The sequence below is a fragment of the Gymnoscopelus braueri genome (genome assembly GCF_963280865.1).
Source record: "Gymnoscopelus braueri genome assembly, chromosome: 5".
Classification (NCBI taxonomy): Eukaryota; Metazoa; Chordata; class Actinopteri; order Myctophiformes; family Myctophidae; genus Gymnoscopelus; species Gymnoscopelus braueri.
The window spans coordinates 45,945,371-45,973,315 of NC_137606.1; the positions used below are offsets into that span (position 1 = coordinate 45,945,371).

At 42.0% G+C, this 27,945-nt stretch overlaps 2 protein-coding genes across 3 annotated transcripts; one reads left to right on the forward strand and one right to left on the reverse strand.

Annotated features, from left to right (window-relative positions):
- The first annotated feature begins 298 nt into the window (after positions 1 to 298).
- prdm10 (PR domain containing 10) lies at positions 299 to 27,103 on the forward strand. Of its 2 annotated transcripts, none has more exons than XM_080429537.1 (23): positions 299 to 638; positions 3,669 to 3,787; positions 4,596 to 4,760; positions 7,827 to 7,886; positions 8,039 to 8,143; positions 8,574 to 8,751; positions 9,403 to 9,644; positions 10,364 to 10,564; positions 11,884 to 11,956; positions 12,137 to 12,254; positions 12,897 to 13,017; positions 13,257 to 13,538; positions 15,271 to 15,615; positions 16,043 to 16,198; positions 16,982 to 17,161; positions 17,974 to 18,084; positions 18,677 to 18,877; positions 20,450 to 20,575; positions 21,309 to 21,479; positions 23,249 to 23,386; positions 24,330 to 24,504; positions 24,599 to 24,693; positions 25,021 to 27,103. In XM_080429537.1, the coding sequence occupies exons 2-23, from the start codon at positions 3,716 to 3,718 to the stop codon at positions 25,210 to 25,212; spliced, it is 3,507 nt and encodes a 1,168-aa protein (XP_080285663.1). In that variant the 5' UTR covers positions 299 to 638; positions 3,669 to 3,715; the 3' UTR covers positions 25,213 to 27,103. The 2 variants fall into 2 exon arrangements, with proteins under 2 accessions (XP_080285663.1, XP_080285664.1); XM_080429538.1 differs by having other exon boundaries at positions 8,580 to 8,751.
- LOC308085185 (nuclear transcription factor Y subunit beta-like) lies at positions 6,585 to 7,286 on the reverse strand (the record flags this gene model as incomplete). The annotated part of the gene is made up of 1 exon (XM_080428270.1): positions 6,585 to 7,286. The coding sequence occupies one exon, from the start codon at positions 7,284 to 7,286 to the stop codon at positions 6,585 to 6,587; it is 702 nt and encodes a 233-aa protein (XP_080284396.1).
- Positions 27,104 to 27,945: the final 842 nt, after the last annotated feature.

Below are 27,945 nucleotides of genomic sequence, written 5' to 3' on the forward strand. Positions count from 1 at the left end.
ACAACTTTTACTTCTACACCACTACAGGCAAATATTGTAATTTTTACTCCACTACAATTATTTGAAAACTTAAGTTACTAGTTACTGCAGATTTTGATTATATATTATTATTATATTATTACAAAGCCACTTCAGACTTTGGCAATTTGAAAAGTTCTGCTTATTTCAAAAGATTTTTGTATATTTTAATACATTTGAAACCTGTGAAATGGAACATTCTACATAATGGGTAGCCTACTTGTGGTGGAAAGTCTAGACCCGAGGTTAGTACTTTGGTACTTATATGATGCCAATACTTTAGTACTTTTACTCACTTACTAAATTTTGATTTACCGGACTTTTACTTGTAACAGAGTATTTCTGCATTGCAGTATTAATACTTTTACTTAAGTACAAAATGTGAGTACTTTTTCCACCACACTGACCACAGACTTGGCTACGCGACACCTTCGTGTGAAGAAGTATAAAACCGGGCATAAGCGGTTAAATAGAAAATGTGTCGTCGTGTTATGGCCTATGGTTATGGCTCGGACAAAATAATATCCAGCCAATCACGAGGCACGTCTCGGTGAGTTGCCGGGCAGATTATGTAAATATATGCAATGCGGCCATCTCTGCAGCAGCTACCATTCTGAGAGGTAAGAACAACCTGGACGTTTTCACGAAACCTTCACAAAACCAACGATTACGCCACTTAAATTCACCCAATAAATTATTAACAAACGATTTAGTTCGATATGACTAAATATCGTGGGACCGTGTCGCGGTATCGCGCGGATTAAAGCGGTCGTTGTTGTTTAGTCCCACCCAAACAAAATGGAGCCTGTTCTTCCTTGTTGAGCAGGCTGGGCGGCTCAACTTGAACCGAGCGGGGGGACGGGTAGGTTATGAACAAAAAGATTCTGCCGCCCGCCGCTCATAAAACCCGCATTTTGTCAACTCTCCTAATTTGATTGGAGCCGTGGCCCCGAGTGTGTCACGTTTCACCGCGAAGCTCGACCCTACGGCGGTAACACCGGCGTCGCGGTGCGGTGGATGCCTGGTGATGTTTTTAATGTGGTATGGTCCGGTTTTTTGGGACCGAGAACCTGTGGGGTCAAAAATAGGGGGGTTTGTGCTATATGGGGTTTATGAGTGATTATAGCGGGGTGACATTGGAGCCCCGGGACACTGCAGGGACGTTTCATAGTGCGTGATGTAGAGAATCTCTACAACACGCACAATGAAACGTCTCTACATCTCTACTAGAGATGTACGGTTGCGCATACACCAGCCGTGGTTCTTTGCTACTACCCCCATTGACTGTTTTTTTGTTTGACCGTTCTTTTATATGAGAAGAACTGGCTTGCACGGTGTCGCTTTCATGTCGCTTGCCGAAAAAGAACAGATAGTCGCTTGAAGAGCTGTTAAAATATTTAATTGAGCTTGCACCCTGCATCATGCACCCTCCTCCAGGTGCACATATGTGTCACCTAATCAAGTCAATAATGCCCTGCAGCTGCACGTCACTCATTGACAGGCAGCTGAACTAAACCCCAAGGTACACATGTAACAACAATGATGATAATAATAATAATGTCCTGCATGTACTCTAGTCTCAAGTGCACAATGTGTATCACTGAATCCAGTGCATTATTATCCCTGCATCATTTACTCTCGGGGACAACTGTCACTGACTGAATCCAGTGCATTATCCATCCCTGCATCATGTACTCTCAGGTCACCAGGTGCATATATGTGTCACTAAATCCAGTCGATAATGCCCTGGAGCTGCACGTCACACAGTGACAGGCAGCTGAACCCCAAGGTGCACATCATGTATCACTGGAGCCAGTCGATAATGTCCTGCATCATGTACTCTCTGGGACAAATGTCACAGACTGAATCCAGTGCATTATCCCTGCATCATGTACTCTCCAGTTGCACATACGTACTGTGTACGTATGTCTCCCCTCCAGGTACCCCTTGGAGGGGAGAATTCTTTCCTGGTACCCCCTCATCCTCGCAGCACCGATAAGCATATACTTACAACCACATGTACATTTAGATGACATTGGAACTATTTGTATTAAACAACGTTTCAATCAAAATCTTTTTTCATAGTCATAAACATAAACAGAAACCACTACTACTATATGTATCATGTGCCAATAGTAATTTTATTAAAATTGCTTTTGTGCAAAACCTGACAGCACACTTTTCAAGTAACTGATCTTAATGGTTCAGACTTCAGAAAATGAACACTTCTATAGTCATAATAAAAACAGACATGTAAAATGACCAGTCTAAATGTGACTTTTAGTAGGTGCTTCAATTGAAAAATAATAAACGTATTGTTAGGGATATTCGATATTCGATATTGCCAATATCCGATATTCCGATATTGTCCAACTCTTAATTTCCGATTCCGATATCAACCAATACCGACATATGCGGTACCATATCTTTTCACCAAAAGTCAACTAATTGTCAGGTAACAACATCACATATCTAATCAAATAAAATAGCTATAATATCAATGTAATATCTAATAAAAAATGTTGTTTTCAATGAAGTGAGTTCCGGGACTCACTGGTGGTGGTCATTTGAATGAGTCCCACTAATCTTAGATTAGATGTTGGCCTATTTGACAGTGCAAAAGCATAATTGCCTTGCCTCTAACATGAACGAGCGTCAACGAGCATCAGCTGGAAACAGACGCACACACCTGCCCTCTGCAGTGCTCTAATTTGAAAGTCTAATTTCTCTGCAAAAGCCTTTGAATATGATGGAATATGATTAAGGATTACTGTGATTATTGTAAGCTCACATTTCATATCACACACACTATTACAGTAAGAACTTATGCAACTTTCACCAGCCCCCCCCCCCATAAAAGTAAAATACAAAAATATTTTTAATCAAAAAATATTTTTAATCAAAAAATATTTGTAATCAATTTTTTTTTATATCTGTGAAATATTTTGTGGACCCCCTGGCTATGCGTCGCGGACCCCCAGGGGTCCGCGGACCCCACTTTGAGAATCGTGGCTGTATATAACACTGACTGAGTCCAGAGTTAATAATGATCTGCATCATGCAGCCTTTTCACAGGTGCACATGCATCACTGCATCCACTTGATAAAGTCCTGCATCGTGTTCTCTCGCTAATGCACTGTATCATCATATACTCTCAGGAGCACATATATATAACTGAATCCAGTTCATATGAATGCCCCCTTGCACCATGTCAACTGAATGTACCAAAGGATGCATGTCATTGGAACATACATATTATATATTGGGCACATCCTGAAAACATGAATGTATGGACATAGCATTTAGTATACTTTATATTAAAAATATCTTAATATACCACATCTTATATTACTGTTACTGTGTAGTGATAATAATCCATATTCCCAGGGAGCTTGCTTTGTGTTATTATTACTGTACAATGACTCAAAACCTCTTACAGTAACTGTTTTCATTGCTGCATCATATTCACTTAACGCAATGTAAGCCCATATTGTACTTCGGTTAGAGAGGATGTATGTTTGGAGTAATCTTATTTTTAAGTGTGTTTTGTATTGCTGACTGTGTGATTCAGTGTATTCAAACATCAAGACAATTTGCTCACTACATGAAACTGTAAGTCCAGTTCTAATGATGAAGATTTGTCCCTTTCAGAGTGGCGTGACAGGTGACAAAGTGGCACGCCTGGTGCTGTGCTGCCATGGATACCAAGCAGGAATCTTCTCCTGTGTGGAGTCAGACACCTAACAGTGAATCAGGCAACACCACACAGGTAGGTGTGTGTGTGTGTGTGTGTGTGTGTGTGTGTGTGTGTGTGTGTGTGTGTGTGTGTGTGTGTGTGTGTGTGTGTGTGTGTGTGTGTGTGTGTGTGTGTGTGTGTGTGTGTGTGTGTGTGTGTGTGTGTGTGTGTGTGTGTGTGTGTGTGTGTCCCTATCTGATACAACAGTCTGATGAACTGCCTTTCTTTGAATGGCCACATTTATAGTCATGAATGTGTGCAGTATATTTAATATGCAGTCACCACAAGAATTATTGTCACACTTGGGAGTGTTATGTTTAAAACAAACATTGTTTTATTAATTAATAATGTTTATTAACATGCTTTTACACTCCCAGGACATGTTATACTTCCAGGGTGTCTGGATTTCATGTATTGCCTTAAAATGTCATTATTAACCTTGAAAGTCTTAAATACAGGTAAAGACAGTGTTTAAATCTTAGATTCCCTTTCAAGCATATTAAAAAGGACATACTTTATTTGTGTGCCGGCAGAATTTTGCCCTAGGACAGAAATAAGTTGGATTTCAAAGGTGTCTGACTAAACCCATTAATAGAAAACCTTTAACCCATTAAAACCGGGAAAGCATCTGTGTCATTTAGGTTTTGCATTGGCTATTCAAAAATAGCAGATATACAAGCTCACAGCGCGTCACCTTGTGCTGTGCTGCGAGCTTGTACATCTGCTATTTTGGAACTTTTCTGAAAAATCTTGAAAGTATGAGAACTACTGATTTAGAAGGCATTTGTAGAATCGGCCTCAGGTCTTAAAATGGGAGTGTTGTACATATTATGCATTACAGGTCCACTTTGAGGGAGGCACTGTGGCCCAGATCGTGTACAGTGGAGATCAGCAGGACCGAGGGGGACAGCAGCAGGTGGTTTACACTGCAGACGGGAACTCCTACACCTCGGTGGAGTCAGCTGAACACACACTGGTCTACATCCACCCAGCAGATGGCACACAGGTGAGATGCATGTGTAGGGTGACCAGACTTTCCTGGTTTGCCCAGGACTGGACACTAAATTGTCCTGGTTTTCACCGCTATTAAAATAATGTTGGACTTAAGCCTTGTGCCTTAATAACATTCGTATTTTTATCAAGCCCAAATGATGAAATCATGTTGCCATAAAAAGTGTACACGGATCAACTCATTTCCTGCGCTGTTACGCTATCTCATTCCCTCTGTAGTTGGTGCCACGTACAGTCTGCGAGTAGGCAGGGGAGAAGGAGGGTTTGTTCCGTTTGCATCTTTCACGTCCCCTTCTCTTCTTGTCTTCCTTTATGCGAGCCCTTTATAGTATTATGGTAAGGCCTTCTGTGCCTTCGAGCAAGGGGCGAGAGTGGTAGAGGGAAGGGAAGACACCGCAGTCTGTCAGAGCTAATGACAGAGGACATTGCGGCAGGTACTGTAGGTAACTTTGCACTGCTGAGAAAAGACTGAGGGAATCAATGGATCTCCTACTACAATGTAAGCTATATCTTGTGTGATAAAATAACAGATTAGATTTGGGCGCCCCAGACCCACAGAGTGAGAGCACCTACCATATAAATAAGGCTATATAGTCCTTCCCACAGCTGACGAATCAACTTGAGGAACTTCACCCCGCTCTACCAACCTTTCCTGTCTCTCAGTTAATTAACAGCTGACAAGGTTCGGTTACCGGTTAACATTTTTTGAAATGGCCACCTCTAGCCGAAACCGGGCTCACATTTGGAGATGACAATATAACGTCATTGATGGGCCAGAATGAAAGTATAAAATCTTGGTGCATGCTCCTTTTATAGTGGCATGTGAGCACTAAAACGTAGATGTAGAATGTACGGTTGAGGTCCTCTCTCCATATGAGGGTCAGTGATCCACAAAGAGGCGATGTTGTTATTGGACCTGTCTTGTTTTAATCTTGCCCAAATATGAAGGGTATTCACCCCCTCAAACAAACCAAGACAGGGTCCAGTAACATGTCTCCCATGTGGATCTCTGACATCATATGGATGATGTTGTCAGTCTTGCCCAAATATGGATGGATAGACAGAAATCGGAGGGATGTTCTGCATCTATTTTCTTCGCTTTGCACGATTCGATTTGTAGCAAGGCATTGTGTTGTAGGCAAAACTATCTCCCACAGACTCAGAGCCACACCGTCTTCTTCTGTTAATTGTTCCATACTCAGAATGTTACTGTAAAGAAAAAAAAGGTTTGATGATTTACAAATCCAAAATGCAACTTTAAAAATGGCCAACTTCAGACAACCTAAAACTACAACCATTAGAAAAAAATGACCAGCTCCACGACCACAGCCACTAAGTGGCGCAAACATATCAAATATGAGTCAAGGCATGTGTGGTGTGCTGCCTCATTTGAACAAACTGCAGACTTGATCAAAACAAAAAGGACGCCCCAAAACACTGCCGCTGTTGTGTTTCAGCCCAATCAGATCCCTATTGAGTTCCATTAGGAAATAAAAGTTAAAATAAAACACATAAAACATATGTGGGGAAAAAAAAATGTGGAGGTACTAAGTTAGCCTACTGGCGGTGTGCACAAGATTTAGCATGAAAGCGGTCTAAATAACAGCAATCCGACCACTATGCTATGCAATGACACTTTTAAAATAAAGCCTCATGTTTTTCCATCCGGTTTTGTTCAGACACCATTTGGTACCTTCAGCTACAAATACACTCTTCTAATGAACGGGTATTGATTTCACTGTACATTAGGGCTTCCATTAATTGCTGCCTTCACCCGATATGCCTCCCCGTCCTGTTAACGCACGCCTTTGCGCGGGGGTCAGACCTGGTGGTCTGTGACTGCCGGGCCCATGGGGATGGTGCCATCATGTGCAGCCGCTGCTGTTGCACTTAGGATAGGAGGAAGCTCTTGTCGTGAGAACTGAATCTGTTGATGTTGATACGGAGAAGTGTAGACCATTACGTTTTGCTGCTGACCATCCGCTGTAATGATTCCTGCTGGCAGTGGATTTGTGAAGCTGTCACCTGGGAGCTCCTCTCCGAGGCTTTCTCCCACGGACACACCACCAGGCATTCCCTTCTCCGCCCTCATGGCCTCTCTGAACTTCTGCAGGTAGAGTTTGAGCGGATCCACGTACATGTCAAAGCCCAGCGTGGACATGGCATACAGGATGTCCTCTCCACTTATGGTCTTTCGCTTCTCTTGGAGACAGCGGTCGCTCGCCTCTGATGTGATGAAACTGATGAATTCGCTCACGCACTCCTGCACACAGTCCTTGGCATCTTTTGATGTCTTTATAGTCTCTGGTATGGCATTCTTCATGATGCGGGCTATATTGGCAATGGGAAGATAAATATCCTGCTCCCTGAGGTTCTCTTTGACACCACCATTTACATGATCATTAAGTCTCTCCTCACCATCATCATCCTGAGACTGGAGGACGTAGTGAGCAGGGGCCATGTATTGACCACTAATGCCCAAGTAGGAAGCATCGGTTGTGGAGGTGCGCCTATGATCCATCTGCAATGAAGCCTGATTGGTTACCTTCGTGATACAGCTTTTTGATTGGACAAATCAAAACAAATGAAAATGGCTGGCTACCCTTTTATAAAGCTTTTTGATTGGACAAAACACCAACGAATGAAATGGCTGCTCTAAATACGTGTGGTCTGCTTTTATGCAGAGAGCTACTTAATATAGCCTAATATGGAGGTCCATGTCAGGCTTACCCAAAAATTATGTGCCCAAATATGGAGTTCCATGATGTCAGACTCTGCACTATGCACGCACGCCCACACAGCATAATGCAGCATTTAAAATGTTTTAGCAGAAAATTTACTTCATACCATGACCATGTGCACTGCATGTAGTCACTGCAACATGTGCCAAAGACAATTCCTCATACTTGCAAGCAATGCTTATGATTCCCACATTGTTTTCATGTTGGTTACGAGTGTTGTTGCGAGTATCCTTGTCATTACAATAGGAACAAAAGTCTTAATGTGCATTTGACCCTCCCTAGATCTGCCTTTCATGTTGTATTGAATTTGTTACTTGCAGACTGTATTCGCTGACCAGCCCCAAGTCGCTTACATCCAACAGGATGGAACGACACAACAGGTATGTTTTCCTCTGTGTCGAGATGTTTTTGCAGTATTGTACAACAACCTGAATTGATTTCAAAGATAAAATAGCAGAAGCTGTTCATGCCTTTCGCTGTTTCTGATATATTGATTCATCAGCTCTACATATCTCTATAATCTCATGTCCAGGTCACCGTTCTGCTGCCCAGTGGACAGAATATGAATGCTGCCAACCTGCATGTTCTCAGTAACGTAGCAGAGAGCCCACAAGCCATCCTGGAGCCAGTGTCTCAGGTGGAGAATGTTTATGATGTGCATGGATTAAAGTCCTTAGTCCAACACAAAATATTTGTATTTCGTGTCTTGCAAAAGTAGGTAAAATAGCAGATCTACAAGCTCACAATGTGTATGTAGCGATGCTACGTGTTGTGAGCTTGTAGATCAGCTATTCTCTCTATTTCTGAAAGTAGTTAAGTGGTAACCAATGAAAAGTATTAACAAGCTTGTGACTAAATAATAACTACATTGGAACCGTTGGAACACAGGTTATTTTTCCTGAAAAGTAACTGTCTTGAACGTACAAGGTTTCCACCCAACAGCAATGATAAACAACACAGTTGCCATCTACTATCTCCAGAGAGTTCATATTATTTACTGCCTAATGTACTGCCTAAAAATTGCTGAACTATAACTCTGTAAACGTCAACTTGTCAAATGCACACAGGAGCAGCTGTCTGCGTCCAACTCTCTTGTATCCATGGCCGGTATAGGGGACCCCTCCACCAGTCCCCTGGGAGCCACAGACTCCACTGAGGACTCTGAGGAGGAGGAAGAGGAGGATGACTCTGAGCTGGATGACTGGGAACCCAGCCGACCGCAGTCCTTCACCCCTCACCAACTGTGTGAGTGGCCACCCGAGTATATTCTGAACTCGAGTTATGATTTTGTCCAAGTGAATTTTAAATTGCCAGTGCATAAAAAATATATATCAGGGATCAGTCACGCTTAATTGTAGCCCTAGAATGACTGTGATATTACTTACATTTCATGTATTACATATACCCAGCTATAACACACCCATGCCCTCCCGCGGAGGGGAGTCATCACGGCGGCTTTCTAATGTAACATGTGTAGTCACCCAATAATTAATTGCTGTTACTTGGAGTCAGCTCTTGTCATATAGTTTCATATCCATTTGAAAGTTCTGGCAGAAAGCGTGTATTTAGTGAAATATCTCCACTTTTCCACGAGCTTCACACAGACCACCCTCCCCGGGAGGGCATGGATTTGTTCTATGGCTACGTATGTAATACATGAATTGTGTGTAATTTCACAGTTATTCTAGGGATAGTTGGTAGTGAGCATGAGTTAAAAGAAACCAGCACCATGCATTTTATACCCTCAAATTATTACTCCTGAACTAAAGTGATTGCATGTTAACGTCTGTCTGTCTGTCTGTCTGTCTGTCTGTCTGTCTGTCTGTCTGTCTGTCTGTGTCTGCCTGCCTGCCTGCCTGCCTGCCTTCCTGTCTGCCTGTCTCTGTCTCTCTCTAGGGTGTGAGGAGTGTAACAACGCCAACCCCTCTGCGTGTCTGGAGCACAGTCCACTACACCCCATCCCTAACCGTCCGGTGATGTCCAAAGCCAGGGCCAGTCTACCCCTGGTCCTCTACATCGACCGCTTCCTGGGTGGGGTGTTCTCCAAGAGACGTATTCCCAAACGCACACAGTTTGGCCCTGTTGAGGGACCGCTGGTCACCCAGAGTGAACTGAAGAGCCACTACATTCACCTCAAAGTAAGACTCTCCTTAAAGGGAAACATCACATTTTCAACATTATCTCCATATACATACAGTAGAACAATATTTTTGTCTAGAGTTTACATAACACATTTCTAAACACAAATATCTACCACACTTTGTCACTTGATTTCAGTTTAGAAAGTTTAAGTACAAGATGGAACACACGTTTAAGTCATTTCTATTTATGTTTCCAATTATTCAGTTAATGCCTTTAATTTAGATGCCTTTAGTGTTAAATGCTCAACACAAGTTATCTGAACCCAGACATCTTGACATTTTTCCTTTCTGCTGCAAGTAGCACAAATAAAACAATTCTACTTGATACATTACTTATTATTTACGTTACGTTATTCAATTACCAAAATGTAATGTGATCAACTTTCTTTTGATCGATTATTCAATAAATACTTTCACCCCTATTGAAATGTTTAACATTGCTAGCAAATAATAGGACAAGGTGTCCATGTACTATCATGTCATAATAGGTGAACATTCGGTGAACATAGGCGAACATTTGGCGAAAATAGCAGCTCTACAAGCTCACAACGTGTCGCGTTACAACACGTTGTTACCTTGTAGATCGGCTATTTTTGGTAACGTTTGGTATAGAGATTCATTAAGGGACCAGGTATAGACCTCTGGGGGACACCAATCAACTGAAAAAAATGATATGGGGTTTAAGTGGTTAATCTACTTTATGATCCTCCTTTTAGCTGTGGACACTGGATGGAAACAAGGATGGAGAGAAGTCTGATGACATGTGGTTGGACCTGTCAGATGAGGACAGCTGTAACTGGATGATGTTTGTGAGGCCCGCCCTGAACCACCTAGAGCAGAACCTGGTTGCCTACCAGTACGGATCAGAAATCTTCTACACCACCATTAAGAACATCCAGCCAAAACAGGAGCTCAAGGTAGGAGCCATTTTGGCTCATTCAACTCTATGTCTCATTGACACCTGGCATTAAAGGGATTGTAGGCGATTCAGAGATAAACAAAGAAAAAAACTCCAGCAGTTCGTTTCCCCGACCACCAGGGGGTGACGCAGTGAGGACTTCCATAGAGTCAAGGGGACTTCTAAACGGGCCATGCCGAATATAGGTTACTTTATTCGGATACAATTCGCGGAACTGCCCGCCCCTGCCGGTTCTCTGAATTTTTATTTTTAAATAGGCTCTTTCATGACAAATTGACCACATATATGAAGTTAAACAACTAAATTCTATCCAACCGCTATCTGAAAGGTAAATTATGTGCCTCAAAAACGACGTTTGAGAGCGTTTTCAAACCGAAAGTAAAAAGTTCACACGGACGCGCACGGATGCGCACATGCGTGCGTTAATTTACGGCCCGACACAAACATAAACAGTAGGGAAATACGGATTTCAGAAAGAGGACTGTGTTTCAATGCAGGAAAACACCCCAGCATCATTATATAGTGGCTGATAGAGGGGGAAAAATGCAAAATATATATATAGAGATATTTTTCAAATTTAGGCTTAATGTTGCCAACAATCCCTTTAATATATCCAGAAAATCAGCCACCCTTCCTGAACATAGTTTGCATTTACACCTTATCAATGAAGTATATAGGGTTTAACCCATTTGAACCGGGAAAGCTTTTGTGTCATTTTAGATTTTTGAGCGGGCTACTAAGAAATAGCAGATATACATGCTCACAGCTTGTATATCTGCTATTTTTTAACATTTTTGAAAAATCTTGAAAGTGTGTGAACTACTGATTTAGAAGGCATTTGTAGAATCGGCCACAGGTCTTAATGGGTTAAATGGTTAAAAGCTCCTGATCTGCTTTAGGAAAGCAACTGTTAATCGAACTATTCGATTAATAATCGATCACTGTTTTGAATATGTCATTATTAGGTGAGCATTTTCAAAAACCTTCAGAAATAGTGAAAAGTTCCGATCTACAATCTCACAAGGCGTTGCATTGTAGAACTGAAATTTCCATACATTTTCTCAACACTGTTGTGCGACAAAGTATAAAATACGGCTAAAGTGTTTAAGTGATTCGTTGAAACAAAATATATAAAAAAACGATTATTCAATGAATCAAAAAAGTAATCGATAGAATAATCGCAATTGCGTCTGCATTGTGATATGATCTCATGTACGGGGAGGAGGCAAATCTGTCTATATTGTTAACAGAGCAGAATTCATAACCACTGACCTCAACCCACTGTCATTGATAACTTACAGTATCTTTCATCCACAGGTGTGGTATGCAGCATCTTATGCTGAGTTCGTCAATCAGAAAATTCACGATGTCACCGAGGAGGAGAGGAAAGGTGAGAAGCATTCCTTGGATCAGTTGATCTGTACCGACATCACCAACAGCTTTACCCCTCAAAAATATCAAAAGTAGCTGATCTACAAGCTAACAACGTGTCTCGATGCAACGCTTTGTAAGCTTGTAGATCGGCTATTACAACACTGGTTAATTAACTGCTTCTTATGTTCTCCCTCAGTCTTGCGAGAACAGGAGAAGAACTGGCCGTGTTACGAGTGCAACCGTCGCTTTGTGAGCTCTGAGCAGCTTCAGCAGCACCTCAACATGCATGACGATAAGCTCGCCTCCGTCACCAGGTAATGTTTAAGATGCACTTCACACCAACACTGCTATCGGATAGCAAGATGCAGTAGGACAAATGTCTGTGCAGAAGAAAGAACACATGATATAACTAGAAAGTACTCTTCCTGAAGAAACGGTGTGGGCTTGCTTTGTTGGTTGGTATTTCAGTAATTTGGGTTCCTTACAGGCCAGCTTTGGCTTGTAACGTTAACACTGCTGCTCTGCACCTCGTGGCTGGTAAATTCGAGCCTTTCAGTAATAATAGATAAGTATTTGAATTGGTCAATCTAGCAATAGAATGTTCAGAAGCATCTTCCATAAAACCCTAATGGTCTCATATATTTCATAAAATCAAAGGTTAAAGCTACAATTTGCGTATGTAGTACTAATGATAATGTGAAAACATCATAATTTTTGTTGTGCTAATTGTTTAGGAAACAGAGCGCTAGTGTCGGGCCCCTTTCATGTTATTTCACAAATCGCATATCTTTGCCTAACAAGAAATGTCAGTCGTGAGATTATTTCCCCCTTAAATCCCTGTGTGAAACAGTGCTAGACTTGAATGGTGTGCACGGGACTGTTGAGGTTAGGGGAGTCAGTATCGAAAGAATGTAGCCTTGTCAAAATGATCTAATCTCCAATCCTCCTTTGTACAGATCCAGGGGCCGTGGCCGTGGAAGAGGCAGGAAGCGGTTTGGCACCGGAAGGAGACCAGGCCGGCCACCGAAATTCATCCGCCTGGATCCACCGGTGGACAGCGGCGGGGACAAGACATCGGTACTGGGACACATTTTCCTTTCACTACATCACCAACATTACAAGAGCTCAATAAGCAATAGTAGCAGGTTAGAGCTACAGTGATGGCACATTGTTTCTGTGATCACAGAGGAGCAGGCTGCCCGTCCTTCCCCCTCCCTCAGCTTCCTGTTTGTCTACACTTCTGTCTATTGTTGTAATGTATTTGAGACACCATTACTCACTGTCGTCTCTATTTGGACGCGAAATCCTTTTCTCAGGAGATGTTGAGACTGACTGTCAAGCAGCCCCTTGAGGAGCGACTGGAAGGATCGCAGAACGGGCTGAAGGTGGTGGAGGTGGAGCCAAGCGAGGGGGAGGTGGTGTCAGAGGCGGAAGGCCAGCCGGCGGCCCCAGCGGAGGGGCCCATCCCCGAGCCAGAAGCCTCGCTCCCCACTGCGGACTTGCCTGTCCTGGTGAAGGAGGACACGGCACAAAACTGCCAAGCAGACCCCCAGTGCCACCTCACGTCTCAGGACATGCGCCGTGCTAAGAGGATCCGGGTGAGACCAGAGAAGCCTTAAGCCACCTGATGATGAATACTAGCTTAATAAGAAGAAGAATGTTTAAAGCTGTACAGAAAATCATAAAACAAATGTAATTACAGTATTCAGACGGCCTCTTTAAAGTGATCACATTTATAAATTGCATATTCTAGGCTTTTTCTTGCTATTAGTAGCAAAAGCCATTCAGTGTAATTGCGTTCTGTATGCACTCCTCCATATACGATGGGCATTCCTGGCAAATTTACTGCATGCACACGAAATGCACAGTTGAATGCAGAAGGGAAGTAGAATTGTGGGGGGAAAACACAGAATATTTTTGAAGAGGAAGATGAGCTCCAAAAGATGTTTGCTTTGGTTTATCGTCTGAATAAAACACTCAATCCACTCCCGGTTTAACCATCCTGGTTTGTTTGTGGGTGTAGCAATCAATAATACATGCTTCCATGTAAATGGAACTCTGGGATCTGTATTCTAAAAATGCACTTGATGTGAACACGGTGTCACCAAAACCGACCATCATCGGGATTAACACTTTAATCAAGGTATTGCAGTTAATCCCTGACCTAAAAATTCAGTTGTGCATTGACAAAAACGGTTCATTTGATGCACACAGCAGAGCATTTGTTTTTGTTATCAAATTACTTCACATGGTAGAAAATGTGTGTATGCATGTGTCACATGCTCAAGATTCAGGGGGAAAAGGGCAATAGGATTTTTGTCAATATCATATAGCCATAATATTTATGTAATCCCTTCATATAGGAAACATAGGTGAAACTAAGTGCTTTATAAGTGGCTCTATCTCACTAGTGTTTTTAGATGGCTTGCTACTTGGTGTCAACATGGTCAAGACTTGATTTTGTCTCTCTTCCTTCAATGTGTGCTGCCCTGACAGATGGACGTACAGGTAGGTGGGACGCAGAGGAAGGCTCTGGTCATTGCACCTGCTGTGGATATAGGATATACTCTATCTAGCCCCTCCATCCCTCTACGTTGCATCCGGTCTGTTTGTTTTCCATGTTGTGCTGGGCAATATATAGCAGTAGGTCCTCCAATATGATGTTTTGTACAACAATTCTGCATTGAGGTACAGAAAGTTATTTTCAATGTATCCAACAGAACTAATTTGCTAAAACCATGTGTATCTTTCTACCTCTTATACAAAACGTAATCGAATTCACAATCACCAATTCAATTCTAAGATAAACATTTTATGTGTTTGACATTGACATAAATCCTGTCAATGTAGCTCAGGTAGAAGGTGACGGCATTGAGATGTATCGGATATCAACATTTGTTCCATAAATATCTAAATGTTTAGCCTTATTTTTAGCCCTGTGGTGTGGGGGAGGACTTTAGGATACGGTCACATACATTATACGCATCTGAAGGGGAGTAGCCAACGCATGCCAAGGCATCGAACGCTTCAATTGCCCATTTTGTCTTGCGGATTGTGGCCAGTGCCGATTTTCCGGTGTGTGTTTCACTTCTTTCCTATTGGTTGAAGCCTGGTCAAAGTTCATCACTGTTGAACTCCTCACATTGAACACGACACGTCAACATGCCGCAAAGGGGAGTTCAATTCGTTTGGATTCGGGTCCGGTGTGACTGCTTAAATCAGTCCTCATCCACACCACAAGCCCATATTGCCCAGCACTAGTTCTATATCTGCCCAACCCCATCGTTGCACTTGTTCTAATCGTCTCCTCTCTCCCCACCCGGGTCTCAGAACGCGGCGCTGCAGCACCTCTTCATCCGTAAGAGCTTCCGTCCCTTCAAGTGCCCCCACTGTGGCAAGGCGTTCCGTGACAAGGACAAGCTGGAGCAGCATGTGCGCGTGCACGGCCGGGAGGCCTACGCCTTCTCCTGCCACATCTGCAGCAAGAGCTTCCTGAGCGACGGCGCCCTGGAGGACCACCTGGTGCTGCACACGGAGCACCGCTCCTACTCCTGCCTCCTGTGCATGGAGACCTTCGAGCGGCTGGAGCTCCTCAAGGAGCACGTGGGCGTGCACGCCGTGGACGGCTGCTTCACCTGCCCCTCCTGCAAGAAGACTTTCACCGACTTCATCCAGGTCATTGATGAAGATCACGTTTGTTTTAAATCATTCAGTTTCCATTTAACCAGGAGACACAATCACGAGTTTTAGACAAAGAAAATGTTAAAAAGTTTCTTATATAAATACAAATACTACATCTACAAGCTCACAACACATTACGATGTGACACATTGTGAACTTATTCACTTAAATGCTTTGTTGACCGGCATCCCCCAGGATTCTATCCTTTGCCCCCCTCCCTTTGCCCCTCTACACCAAATCTCATTGCCTAAAATAACCGACCCATAAGCTCACCTATAAACACATTGCGATGCGTTGTGAGCTTTTAGATCTGCTATTTCCGGCGAATGTTCCATGCCCAGTATAGGGATGCTGCTAGCGTTCCAAGTGGATAAGACCTGACGTGACTACTGAAACCAAAGTGGGTTGTTTTTCTCTCCAGGTGAAGAAACACATACGCTGCTTCCATTCCGAGAAGATCTTCCAGTGTCCAGACTGCGACAAAGCTTTCTCTCGGCCCGACAAACTGCGTCTCCACATGCTACGACACTCAGACCGCAAGGACTTCCTCTGCTCCACGTGTGGGAAACAGTTCAAGGTAACGGAGGAATTATGGCACGTTCAGAAAACAGGTGATGGTGTTTAACAGAGCTTTTGCCATTTAGAACAGTGGTCCTCAAACATTTGCATATCAAGGACCGTCAAATTGATACATATTAGGCCGTGGACCTCCATTTGAAAATATTTTATGCCAGGGACCCCCATAAGAGAAGATTTTTCTTAGATTTAGTACAGAATTTTAAGTGTATATTGTAAGTGTGGAGATTTTTTTTTAATCTCAGGTACTAGTGTAAATATGTAAATAACTTCTTTGGCTTTTTTGTTGTTCTCTTGGTTGATCTCCTTCCCACTTGCCCCCCGCCCTCTTCTTCCTCCCCCTCTTCTTTCTATTGAAATAGCGTTGCGATGGGAACGATGTACTAAAGCGAATTTCACCCACCTTTTCACCTTGTAAACCTGTGATGTGACAATAAACCTGATTCTGATAATAGTGGAGAGAGTGGAACCTAGGATCTGAACATACTTATGCATACTTTCTTTGGAGTAACTTATTATCCATGACATGATATTAATATAGTATATTGGTGTAATTAAATGGTTCCTCATTTTGTTAGGGACCCCCAGGAAACTGCATCAATGTAGACCCCTGATTTACACTATATGATAACAATAACAGTTATGGGAGACTGTGAAACTTGTGTTTTTTATTTTCTTCTAGTAAATGCTGTGTTTTTTTACTGTGCACAACACACTTAACTATTTATAAGTGCTATATTATAAACATCATGCTTATGATGTTTGTCTTTCCTGGGACTCTCAGAGGAAAGACAAGCTGCGGGAACACATGCAGCGCATGCACAACCCCGACAGAGAGGCCAAGAAGGCGGACCGCGTCCACCGCTCCAAAACCCTGAAGCTGAAGGTTCCCACCACAGACTTTGAGAGCTTCATGTTCAAATGCCGAGTGTGCATGATGGGTTTCAGAAGGCGAGGAATGCTGGTCAGTATCGCATGATCATGAATTGTATTTTTGTTTTTTTTCTCCCAATGATAGTCACTCAATACAAGACACTCATATAATGATGTATTGAACACATGTTAATATAGTCCCAATTCTGGGCATGTCATGATAGGCGAAAATAGGTGAACATTTGTTAAAAAATAGCAGATCTGCGAGCTCACAACTCAGCAAAGAGATTTGTAGAGGGAAAAAGGAGCAGGTGCCTCACACTAGAGGCAGCAGAGCAGGTCCTCCTTTTTAGGTAATCATACCAATCATACTATATAATAAATGTGACAGCTAATCAAACTCTTCAGCACTGTGCCTAACGTGAGAATGTGTGAAAAACACATAACCTGATATTTAGAATCAATAGGTCCTTAACTTTAAGTACATAGCTCTAATAAAATTAACCACAAGGCCACGCTGCCTAGCTTAATGGTAGGGTAAGTGATTTACTTTTGTTAAAATAAGTGTTAAATAGCTCTATATTCTGATAGTACTCATTGCTATAGAGTGTTTGTTCAGTAAAAGGAGTCTCCATGTCTCCAGCTCTTTATTAAACAGAAAAATGCATTTTCAGCGCTCTCTCCTGATTGGCTTAAATGTTGTCACCTACCTGAAAATGTACTATATTCTGTTTAGTAAAGAGCTGGAGAGACCCCTGTGACTGAGCAAACGCTCTGTATAATGATTACTATCAGAATATAGTACTTTAACCTTTAAAAAAAAATACATATATATATATATATATCACTTACCCTTTCTGTAAGTGTTCATGGAAATGCTGACCTAACAGTATTTCTCTCCAGGTGAATCATCTGTCAAAACGTCACCCAGACATGCGTATAGATGATGTCCCTGAACTCACTCTGCCCATCATCAAACCCAACAGAGACTACTTCTGCCAGTACTGTGACAAGGTTGGTCTGTTGGCTACAACCTGTACATTATGGACAACGTGCATGAAAATGTCTCTTTCTGGAAGCCTTCTTTCCTTCTTTCCTTCCTTGCTTTCTTTTCTTTGTGCATGTATTTTGTCTGTTCTACCCAGCTTTCTTTGTTTCATTCTTTCTTCCTTCCCTTCCTTCCTCCCTTCCTTCCCTCATTCCTGCCCCTTCCTTTCCTTTATTTTCCTTTCCTTTCTGCAAGTACAGTATCTTGTCCATTCGACTCAGCTCTGCTGTCCGGCAGAAACCAGTTAACACCAAAGGGAGGTGGATTTAGCTGGTTTTGCTGACTCCAGGCTCCACCCCCTTTTGACCTCCAACCTCATTGTGAGCTTGGAGGTCCATTTAGCTGTTCTTATCAATGACGAACAAAACCTCCTAACTCCACATTTTTTTTTTCATTTCCTGAAAAATGAACATTTTGGAGTTTCTGCTGGACAGCAGAGAAATGTATCTTCATTACCCCCCTGGACCCCGTGGTCCCCAGACCCTGCATCATTATTAGACCATCAGGCTGTGTATCTTTTCAACCCCATTTCCTCTTGACATGAATGTATGCCATCAGGTGTACAAGAGTGCCAGTAAGAGGAAGGCCCACATACTGAAGAACCACCCAGGGGCAGAGTTGCCGCCCAGCATCCGTAAGCTTCGGCCAGCTGCTCCCGGGGAACCAGACCCCATGCTGAGCACGCACACCCAGCTTACAGGCACCATCGCCAGCGCGCCCGTCTGCTGCCCTCATTGTGCCAAGCAGTACAGCAGCAAGGTGAGCTCCACTCCACAACCAGGCACCATGACCGTAACCCATTAACTCTTTCAGTGCCAAGAGTATTTTCATAAAGTACTCCCCCAGTGCCAGCAATTTGCGTTTTTTTTTTTTTTCGCTGGCTCACTCACCCCCTCCCAAACAGGCTCACGTCATATCCGGTCATAACCGGATGTTGACATTTTCGACAATCGTATGATCGGGCTAAATTACGATGCGATACACGACTACGATGACTGATCGTCACCCAGACCAAAGAGAGTAGACGTGGACCTCTCCGTTTGCGTTTTATACCGTGTGAAAAAACGTGACTTTCCCTATTCTGGCCGAAAATCACCGGAGAAAAACTACGTGACCCGGAAATGATTTTTTTTTTTTACATCCGGCTCCGGGTGAGTCTGAAGGAGTCAGGAAGCGAAAGTGATCATGAAAAATATACAGAATAGCGCGATCACAGTCAAAAGTAAAAACTCGGGATTTCTCGTGCTGGCACTGAGGGTACTCGGGAAAAACTCGGGATATCTCGGGGCGTGGCACTGAGAGAGTTAAGACCTGAGGCCGATTCTACAAATGCCTTCTATAAATCCTAGTGGTTTTCTGGAAATCGTATGTTGCTAATTCAGTGGTGGTCAAACCCCAAAATGATATGTATTTGGCCGCGGACCCCCATCTCAAAATATTTTGTTCCAGGGACCCCCAAAAGCAAAGATTTGAGTTAAAATGTTTGTTAAAAAAGATATAAATATTCAAAAATGTGCACACATTTTCACGATTGTTCTAAAAAAGCAGATCTACGAGCTTGTATATCGGCTACATCTGATATTATAAAAAATCGCAGATGCTTTCCCAGTTTTAATGGGCTAATACCAATACCATTAATACGATTTGTTTCTTTCTTTGATACTAATACCATTAATAACACAGCGAATGAGAGGACTCTGGAGCAGCTTGGATTTTTAAGCATTTTTTATTTATGAAGGTGCTAGCCAGGGTGACTGACGTTTCGATGTCAACTACATCTTCCTCAGAGTCATGAATGCCACGGGCTAGGGAGGCCTTCAAAGAACAGTGGCAGAGGCAGTGCTCTCAATTAGCCAATGGCAATTGTCTGACAATAATATGTTCTGCACTGTTCCGCATGTGGCTCAATGAAACAAAACAGTCCTTGGAAGAATAAAAGAACACATTAACGTGTCAACATGGATCAATATTGGAGCAATAATGCATAAACAAGTTGCAAAAAGGTACATCAATATGACAGAGAGTCTGTGGATGAAATGTTCCATACAAAAATATATATTGCATTACAAAACAATGTTAACAAGATATGGGCCTAGGAATACAGGAAGCCTATGTACAGAATTAATAAGAACATCACTCTATGATGTTACATGATGTTCCCCACTGTGTACCTCCTGTACCAACGAGTTACTAACATGTTTAAAGTAAATCAATAAATAAAGCATCTCAAAGGCTCTTTGTTTCCCTGGTCAGAGTTGAGGTCATCTTTTTCACTGTTATTTAACCTTGATCCATCTGACTGTGTGTTTACCTTCATGCGTTGTGTCTCAGACTAAGATGGTCCAGCACATCAGGAAGAAACATCCAGAGTTCGCCCAGATGGCCAATAGCGCAGCTGTGATCAGCAGCACCCCTGCTGTCATCAACGCAGATGGAACCACGGCCGAGACCGTAGTGGTAAGAACACTAGAATATACTGTATACTCTCAGGAGACCCTTCAACAAGACTAGAACATACTGTATACTCTAGAGACCCTTCAAGACTAGAACATACTGTATACTCTAGAGACCCTTCAAGACTAGAACATACTGTATACTCTAGAGACCCTTCAAGACTAGAACATACTGTATACTCTAGAGAACCTTCAACAAGACTAGAACATACTGTATACTCTAGAGACCCTTCAACAGAGTGTTACAAGGATGACATCTTGTTGGCCAGTGGATGTTACCTTAATGAACCATATCTTCATTACATTATTTAACTTGTGTATGTAAGTACTCATTCTGTCTATCACTACTGTAGAAAAAAAACTTTACTGAAACTCCAAAGAGCTGGAAAACATGCATCTTTTTAGAGGTTGAATTTGACCTTTGAAAACCTACTACAATGTATGGAAACACTGCTTTTGGAGAAAAGAACATTTCGGGTCAGATATTAAAAAGGCAATTAATATGGAACACACTATTTGTGGTTTGTGTTTCTGGGCATTCTGTCGTCCCTGTCAGAGGAGACAGCTTATTTAAGTTTTTAAAAAGAGAACATCTACAACTTCTCTGAACCACATTATTATGTCAAACAGTTGCCTCCGTCACTCTCCAATCAACTTATTGGCCTTATGTGTATAGCACATGGAAGATTAATTCCGAGGATATCATATTGACAGTGTAAAGTGATTTCCCTCCATAGACCACCGACCTGCTGACCCAGGCCATGACGGAGCTGTCTCAGACATTGACCACAGACTACCGCACGGCCCAGGGAGACTACCAGAGGATCCAGTACATCCCAGTGTCGCAGGCAGGGGGCAGCCTGGCACAGTCAGGGCACATCCAGCTCCAAGTGGTCCAGGTGGCCGCGGTAAGAACCAGGATGTGGTGCCTGACCATGATGTAACAGATTACTTAATTGACCTAATTTCAGAATTACATTTGTATTCACCGTTTAAGCATTTGGCTGAGGCTCTTGTTGTTGATGAACCTCTTAAGCCATATTTTATACTTCATGTCGCACAAACAATGCGACGCGTTGTGAGCATGTAGATCGTCTATTTTCACCCTTTTGGAAAATTGGACGTGACTCTTATGCAGCACACGCATCCACTTCTTACTTCAATGCAGTGGCGTAAAGTAATTAAGTACATTTACTTAAGTACTGTACTTAAGTACAATTGAGGTACTTTTACTTTACTGGATTATTTCCAATTGTCTACACTTTTACTTCTACTCCACTACATCTCAGAGGCAAATATTGAACTTTTACTCCACTACAATTATAGTTACTTTGCAGATATAAATTATTACATTATAAAACATACATTAATCACTTTAGCCCTATTTTATACATAGGCTATTTGAAAATAGCAGATCTACAAGCTCACAACGCGCCGCAATGCGGTTTAAGCATTTGGCTGAGGCTCTTGTTGTTGATGAACCTCTTAAGCCATATTTTATACTTCATGTCGCACAAACAATGCGACGCGTTGTGAGCATGTAGATCGTCTATTTTCACCCTTTTGGAAAATTGGACGTGACTCTTATGCAGCACACGCATCCACTTCTTACTTCAATGCAGTGGCGTAAAGTAATTAAGTACATTTACTTAAGTACTGTACTTAAGTACAATTGAGGTACTTTTACTTTACTGGATTATTTCCAATTGTCTACACTTTTACTTCTACTCCACTACATCTCAGAGGCAAATATTGAACTTTTACTCCACTACAATTATAGTTACTTTGCAGATATAAATTATTACATTATAAAACATACATTAATCACTTTAGCCCTATTTTATACATAGGCTATTTGAAAATAGCAGATCTACAAGCTCACAACGCGCCGCAATGCGGCGCGTTGTGAGCTTGTAGATCGGCTATTTTCAAACATTTTAGTACTTTTGGTACTTTAAAGTAATACTAGGTAACGTTTTCAACAAAACTAAAGTTAAATTGTATATCTTTTGCGAGTGGCAAAAGTTTCACAAAACCCACTCCGTGAATTTCACCCCCTGAAGCCTTTTATTTATATATTTTCTATTGAACGTGTACAGGGGGGACTTTCCCGGGAAAATAACGTTCCTGGCCAACGTCATGACGTCGTGGCCGACGTCCTCAGGAACTACCGCAACGGTTTCCTGTTTGGCCAGGAACTACCGCGCTATTAACAAAAAGGAACCTCACGCTGATTTTAAGATAATGTAGGATTGGAAGATCGAAAAAGAACAGAAAAAGAAAGCACAGCTCATGGTAACTAATGCTCCACTGGCTAAGAGAAACGATCCGTAGATAGTATAAAACAATTAAAAGATCGCTTTTTGAAACGCTTCCGGCTTCCGGTGAAAACGAATGGAATTCTGGGTAATCGAGGACTAGGGAAATTGTATGCAGTGACGGTAGTGACCAGCAGAGGTTGCTAAAAATCGTTATTTGTGATTCTGCATTGTACAACTTTAAGTACATTTGATACCAATACTTTTGTACATTTTGAATTCCGGATTTTTTACTTGTAACAGAGTACTTCTACATTGCAGTATTGATACTTTTACTTAAGTAAAACATTTGAGTACTTTTTCCACCACTGCTTCAATGTAAAATATTGTCCTATCTGTGTGCGTGTGTGCCCCACCAGGCCTCCTCCCCGCATTCCCAGCACCCCACAGTGGATGTGAGTCAGCTGCATGACCCTCATGGCTACAGCCAGCATTCCATCCAGGTGCAGCACATCCAGGTCACTGAGCCCACAGGCAGCACACAGGGTAGCAGCCAGGTAAACACACACACTGAACATGTTATGCCAGTGGTTCCCAAACTTTTTAGCCTAGGACTCCAATGGAAACAAGACTTTTTTGGGGTGTTTTCCTTTTAGACAAAGTGTTTGACTGTACTACATTTCTGTCTAATAAAATATTCAATCCATCAATCAATAGCCCAAGACCCAAAAGAGAAATTAGACGTTTGCCCGGGACCCAAACTAGTGAAAATAGCAGATCTACAAGCTCACAACGCGTCACTTCGTGCTGTATTGTGAGCTTGTAGATCAGCTATTTTCACTAATTCTTCAACTTTTTTTCTATTTATTTATGGAAAGGATTAGATCTTTTCATTTTATTTATGAAATGCTTTTGAAAAATTTTGGAATTGTTTTTAATTGATGAAAAGTTGTGATTGTGTTCGCTTAAACTTCTTAAAATCTTTTGAAATATATAGTATATTTTTTTTATGTGGTAAACGAAAAAAAGGAGATATTTACTTGGTCCACGACCCACTCTTTGGAAACACTGCGTTATGCTACTAGCCCAAAAAAAACGTAGCTACTGCTGGTTGTCTTGTGCAGGATAATGGGCCACAGTGGGATGCATGGTATTTGAGGGGAGCGAATGAGGGGGCAAGGAGTTTGAACAGATCTATTAGAATCAGCTCAGGGAGGGGAGCCAAAGGTCTGATAAGGAGCTTAGTCGTGCCAGATTTTCACAACTTGCTTTAGAAAAGAAGGGTAAAACAGGGACTCCTGGGGTGCGTCCAACATGGCAGCAGCATAGAAGGGGAGATTTAGAAAAAGAATTATTATACAATGTCGGAAAAAAATGGGGAATTAATCAGGGTCACTGTTAAATTATGTTATGTTGGTGAGTCAGGCCTGTCAGCGGAACAAATGTATGATTTATTTATGATTAAATGTTTTCTCTGTATCATTACCTATCTCCTCACAGGTCCCAGGTCAGCCTCTAAGTCCCTCCTCTCAGCAGGCCGGCCAGGACCTAAGCCCCACCCAGTTGACCCCTGTGACCTTGGCACAGAGCCACACCCTCCAAACCCCCGGCAGTCAGCAGCAGGGCACGGTGCAGCACGCTTACATCCCTGGGAACTGGAACTACAGAGGATACCGTGAGTTCACATCCAGTGTTAATTTTGCTCTTGCTCTTGCTTATATCTTTGTGTGACTCTTCCTACCTGTTGTGTACCTGTGTTTCTCCTCTAGCGTCTGAGATCCAGATGATGGCGCTCCCTCACGCCCAGTATGTGATAGCAGAGGCCACGCCTGGATCAGGAGCCAACACTGGCCAGGTCAAAACTGTGAGTGAATAGTGGGCTATTTGCAGCTTTGTTTCAGCTGTTATTTAAAAAATCACTGCACTGTACATAACTGAAGCAGAATCAGTTTTAGAATATTTAGTTTTAGAATGTATTGTGAGACCAACCAGAAGCGTGCTGTGCTCTGAAGTGCATACCTGTCTTAGAAGTTTTGAAACGCCTACATTCAGTAAACAAATCAAGCAAACGTTTGTGCATATCTAGGAATGAAATGAAACGTACAACAGTGTCATATTGACATCTCACCAATGCCAATAACACACTTGATAAATCAATACATAACGTTTTTCTCTTCCATCCTCACTGCAGACACACTACGTCATCTCCGAGGGCCAGACAGATCTGGACACCAAACAGGTGAGTGTACCTCCGAGCTCCGCCCAGGACCACGCAGAACACCTGGAGCAGCAACCAGCCAATCAGCAGGCCACCACACAGTACATCATCACCACGACCACCAATGGCAGCGGAGCTAGTGAAGTGCATATCACCAAACCCTAAAGTCTGATTCATCCTTAGTTGCACACCTTTGTCTTGCACCGAAAATACCAGATCTACAAAGTTACATGTTGCGCAGCCATGTGTTGTGAGCTTGTAAATGTGTTGTGAGCTTGTAAATCTGCTATGTTTGTGTGAGACACCGGCGCGCAACAAAGTATAAAGCAGACATAATTCTGAAAAACTGAGGGTCGATGCTGCATGTAGCCCCGAATTAAACTTGTGTGCGCACAAATACTAGGATTTGAACACATGCACAGACTTGGAGTGTCCCTCCCAGAGGAAAATTGGAATGAGTAGATTACCAGCACAGTTTTATGTGTCTGTTATGTTATGGACTTTTCCAGAGGATTGGGATATCGAGTTGAAGGAGTCACGAGGACTTGTAGCAAACGGCGAAGCAGTAATACATTTTTGTTTTGGGAAAATTTACATAAAATACACGCAATCATGTACTCCAGTAAAGAACGTTTTTAAAGGTACAACACTGGAAAAAAAATATTTTCTTTTTCCTGATTTTTTTTTATAATAGCAAAATGGTGTAGCTGAGAGCACACATGGCTGCAAACCCCCTCCCTTTACTTGTCTTTGCCCAAGTTGGGTCTCTAATGTATTGTAATTTAGAGTAACTACAGTAAGTTAATATTCATTGTGCCGTTTCTCGTTTGTAGTTATCAATTTGGGAATGTTCTCAGAGATACTGGGCTGTTATTCCTTCATTTCCTACAAAGTTCAGATGGAGCTCTGTTGTCGTTTATCTCTTTCCTATTCAAGCGGCCCTGAAACTGTTTACTTCTTTCATGTCAAATTGACATGGCAAGGGAAGAATGCTTTGGGGAGTGTTGTTACAGTTATTAACCCGACTGTTTTCACCTCTGGTATTGTTTTACATGAATTTCAATATTGTTCTCTATGACCTGAAACTAGTGGTTTCTTATGTCTTTAAGGTGAAATAATAAAGTTGCACAGATTGATTGCTCTCCTAACATACTGCATAGATTCCATAAGGCTGTGTTTTAAAGTGAGACCTTTATACATTGTAACATTTTTTTTAACGTTTTAACTTTTTGTTCTTTTGCAACAGACACTTTTCAGGCTGTGAGAAAAGTTTCTACATATTAAGGTTTACCTACCCCTACAATGTGCTTTGATAAGGAAAATGGCCCATCTAAAATTCAGGAGATCATAGCTTTCCTTATTTATCTAGTCTGGTCATTCTCACCCCTGGTACTAGGGACCCGGACTATTGCTAGTTGTTTTATTTGTTTTGTTTTTATTCGACCAACTAGTTAGTTGTATTCACCTGCTGTTCCAGGTTTAATAGTCCACCAAAGACTCCTTCAGGCCCCTGGTTAGCCACTTAAACCCTATATAGTTAGTTGACTGGATTCCTATGAACTCTATACTAGGTCCCCTCCTGTTTTCGCTCTATATATACTATATTTGCCGAAAATAGCAGATCTGCAAGTCTCAACGCCTTGTAGATTGGCTTTTTTCGCCGACTGTTCGCCCTAGAATATGGATGCTGGAGCACAAGTGGCTAGAAAGAAACGATAGCAGCTGTCTGGACCTCCAGGGCTGGAGTTAAATTTACATCACATGGACGTTATTACGGGTTAGCTTTTCACCACTCTTTGACATCTTTCACAGCTGGACATTTTGACTGTAAAATGGTTTATGTGCACTGCTTGTAATGTGCTTGCAAGCATCACCCTGAAGGGAAAACACACCTGCTCCCTAATCCATTATTTATAATGATCTATATGATAATAGACAAAGAATGAAATGTACAATATCGCTGTAATATTATGAGTTCCCTTGTGTACAGTGTTTCCCATTATTGTTGCAGGTGAAATTTGTCGTGTTTGAGAAATTAAATTATTTTTTATCTGTACGTTGTATTGTCTGTTCCAACAGCATTAATGTATTGTCTTTATTCCTTCCTAAAATGTAAGGGAGCAGCTACTGTGAGATGCTAGATGGCACCTTGTATTACAGGGACTTATAGCTGTAGCTTTTCAAGGAGATTATAATGGTAAAGTATTAACCTGTACTGAAGCCAAATTCCCTTAATGTTTCATTCTATCACTAACTATCAGCTATATAATATTTTCTTCCCCCCAAAAGATGGCCGTTACACATCTGTCAACAGTGTAATAAATGTGTTTTATACAGTATAACGACGCTACAGTTAAATGTCAACCTGAATAACCACAGACAGCACTATCAGAATGTAAGGTAAAAAACATCTTTGTGGTTCAGCCAGTGAAAATCAGGGTCAGGCTCTGGAACAGAGGAGCCACCTGACCTTTTGGCCCCTGAGCCTGGGCCCCGGGGATCCATCCATGTAATCAATAGTCAGGCAGAGTATCACACAGCAGAAATAGGCTTTCATACTTTGGCGAGAGTAAACAAATAAAACAATGACACGGACACCATGAACTGCCGTTACCATTTCTATGGTTAACTTATTGTGGTGATGGAGGCATATTTGTCAGAGGTCTCTGCTTGCCAATGAGGTATGGGATGACTTGAGTAAGATGTAGTATCATCGAAACGTCAGTTATTCTCTGAATACTTAGCAACTTTAGTCAAGAGGCTTAAAGTTGTCCGAGCTGCTCCAGTGTCTTCCTTACACTTGCATAATGATATACTGTTTTACTATGTTAGGTCTCTGTACCATGCGTAGTCTATGTACTGGGTTACTATGTTGGTAATCTTTCAAGGCAGAATTTG

Excerpts from the sequence above, each read along its gene's own strand:
- prdm10 (XM_080429537.1), top strand. The coding sequence starts at position 3,716 with ATGGATACCAAGCAGGAATCTTCTCCTGTGTGGAGTCAGACACCTAAC. Across the intron at positions 15,616-16,042 it reads CTTTCACCGACTTCATCCAG|GTGAAGAAACACATACGCTG; the intron begins GTCATTGATGAA and ends TTTTCTCTCCAG. Across the intron at positions 17,162-17,973 it reads TCAGAAGGCGAGGAATGCTG|GTGAATCATCTGTCAAAACG; the intron begins GTCAGTATCGCA and ends ATTTCTCTCCAG.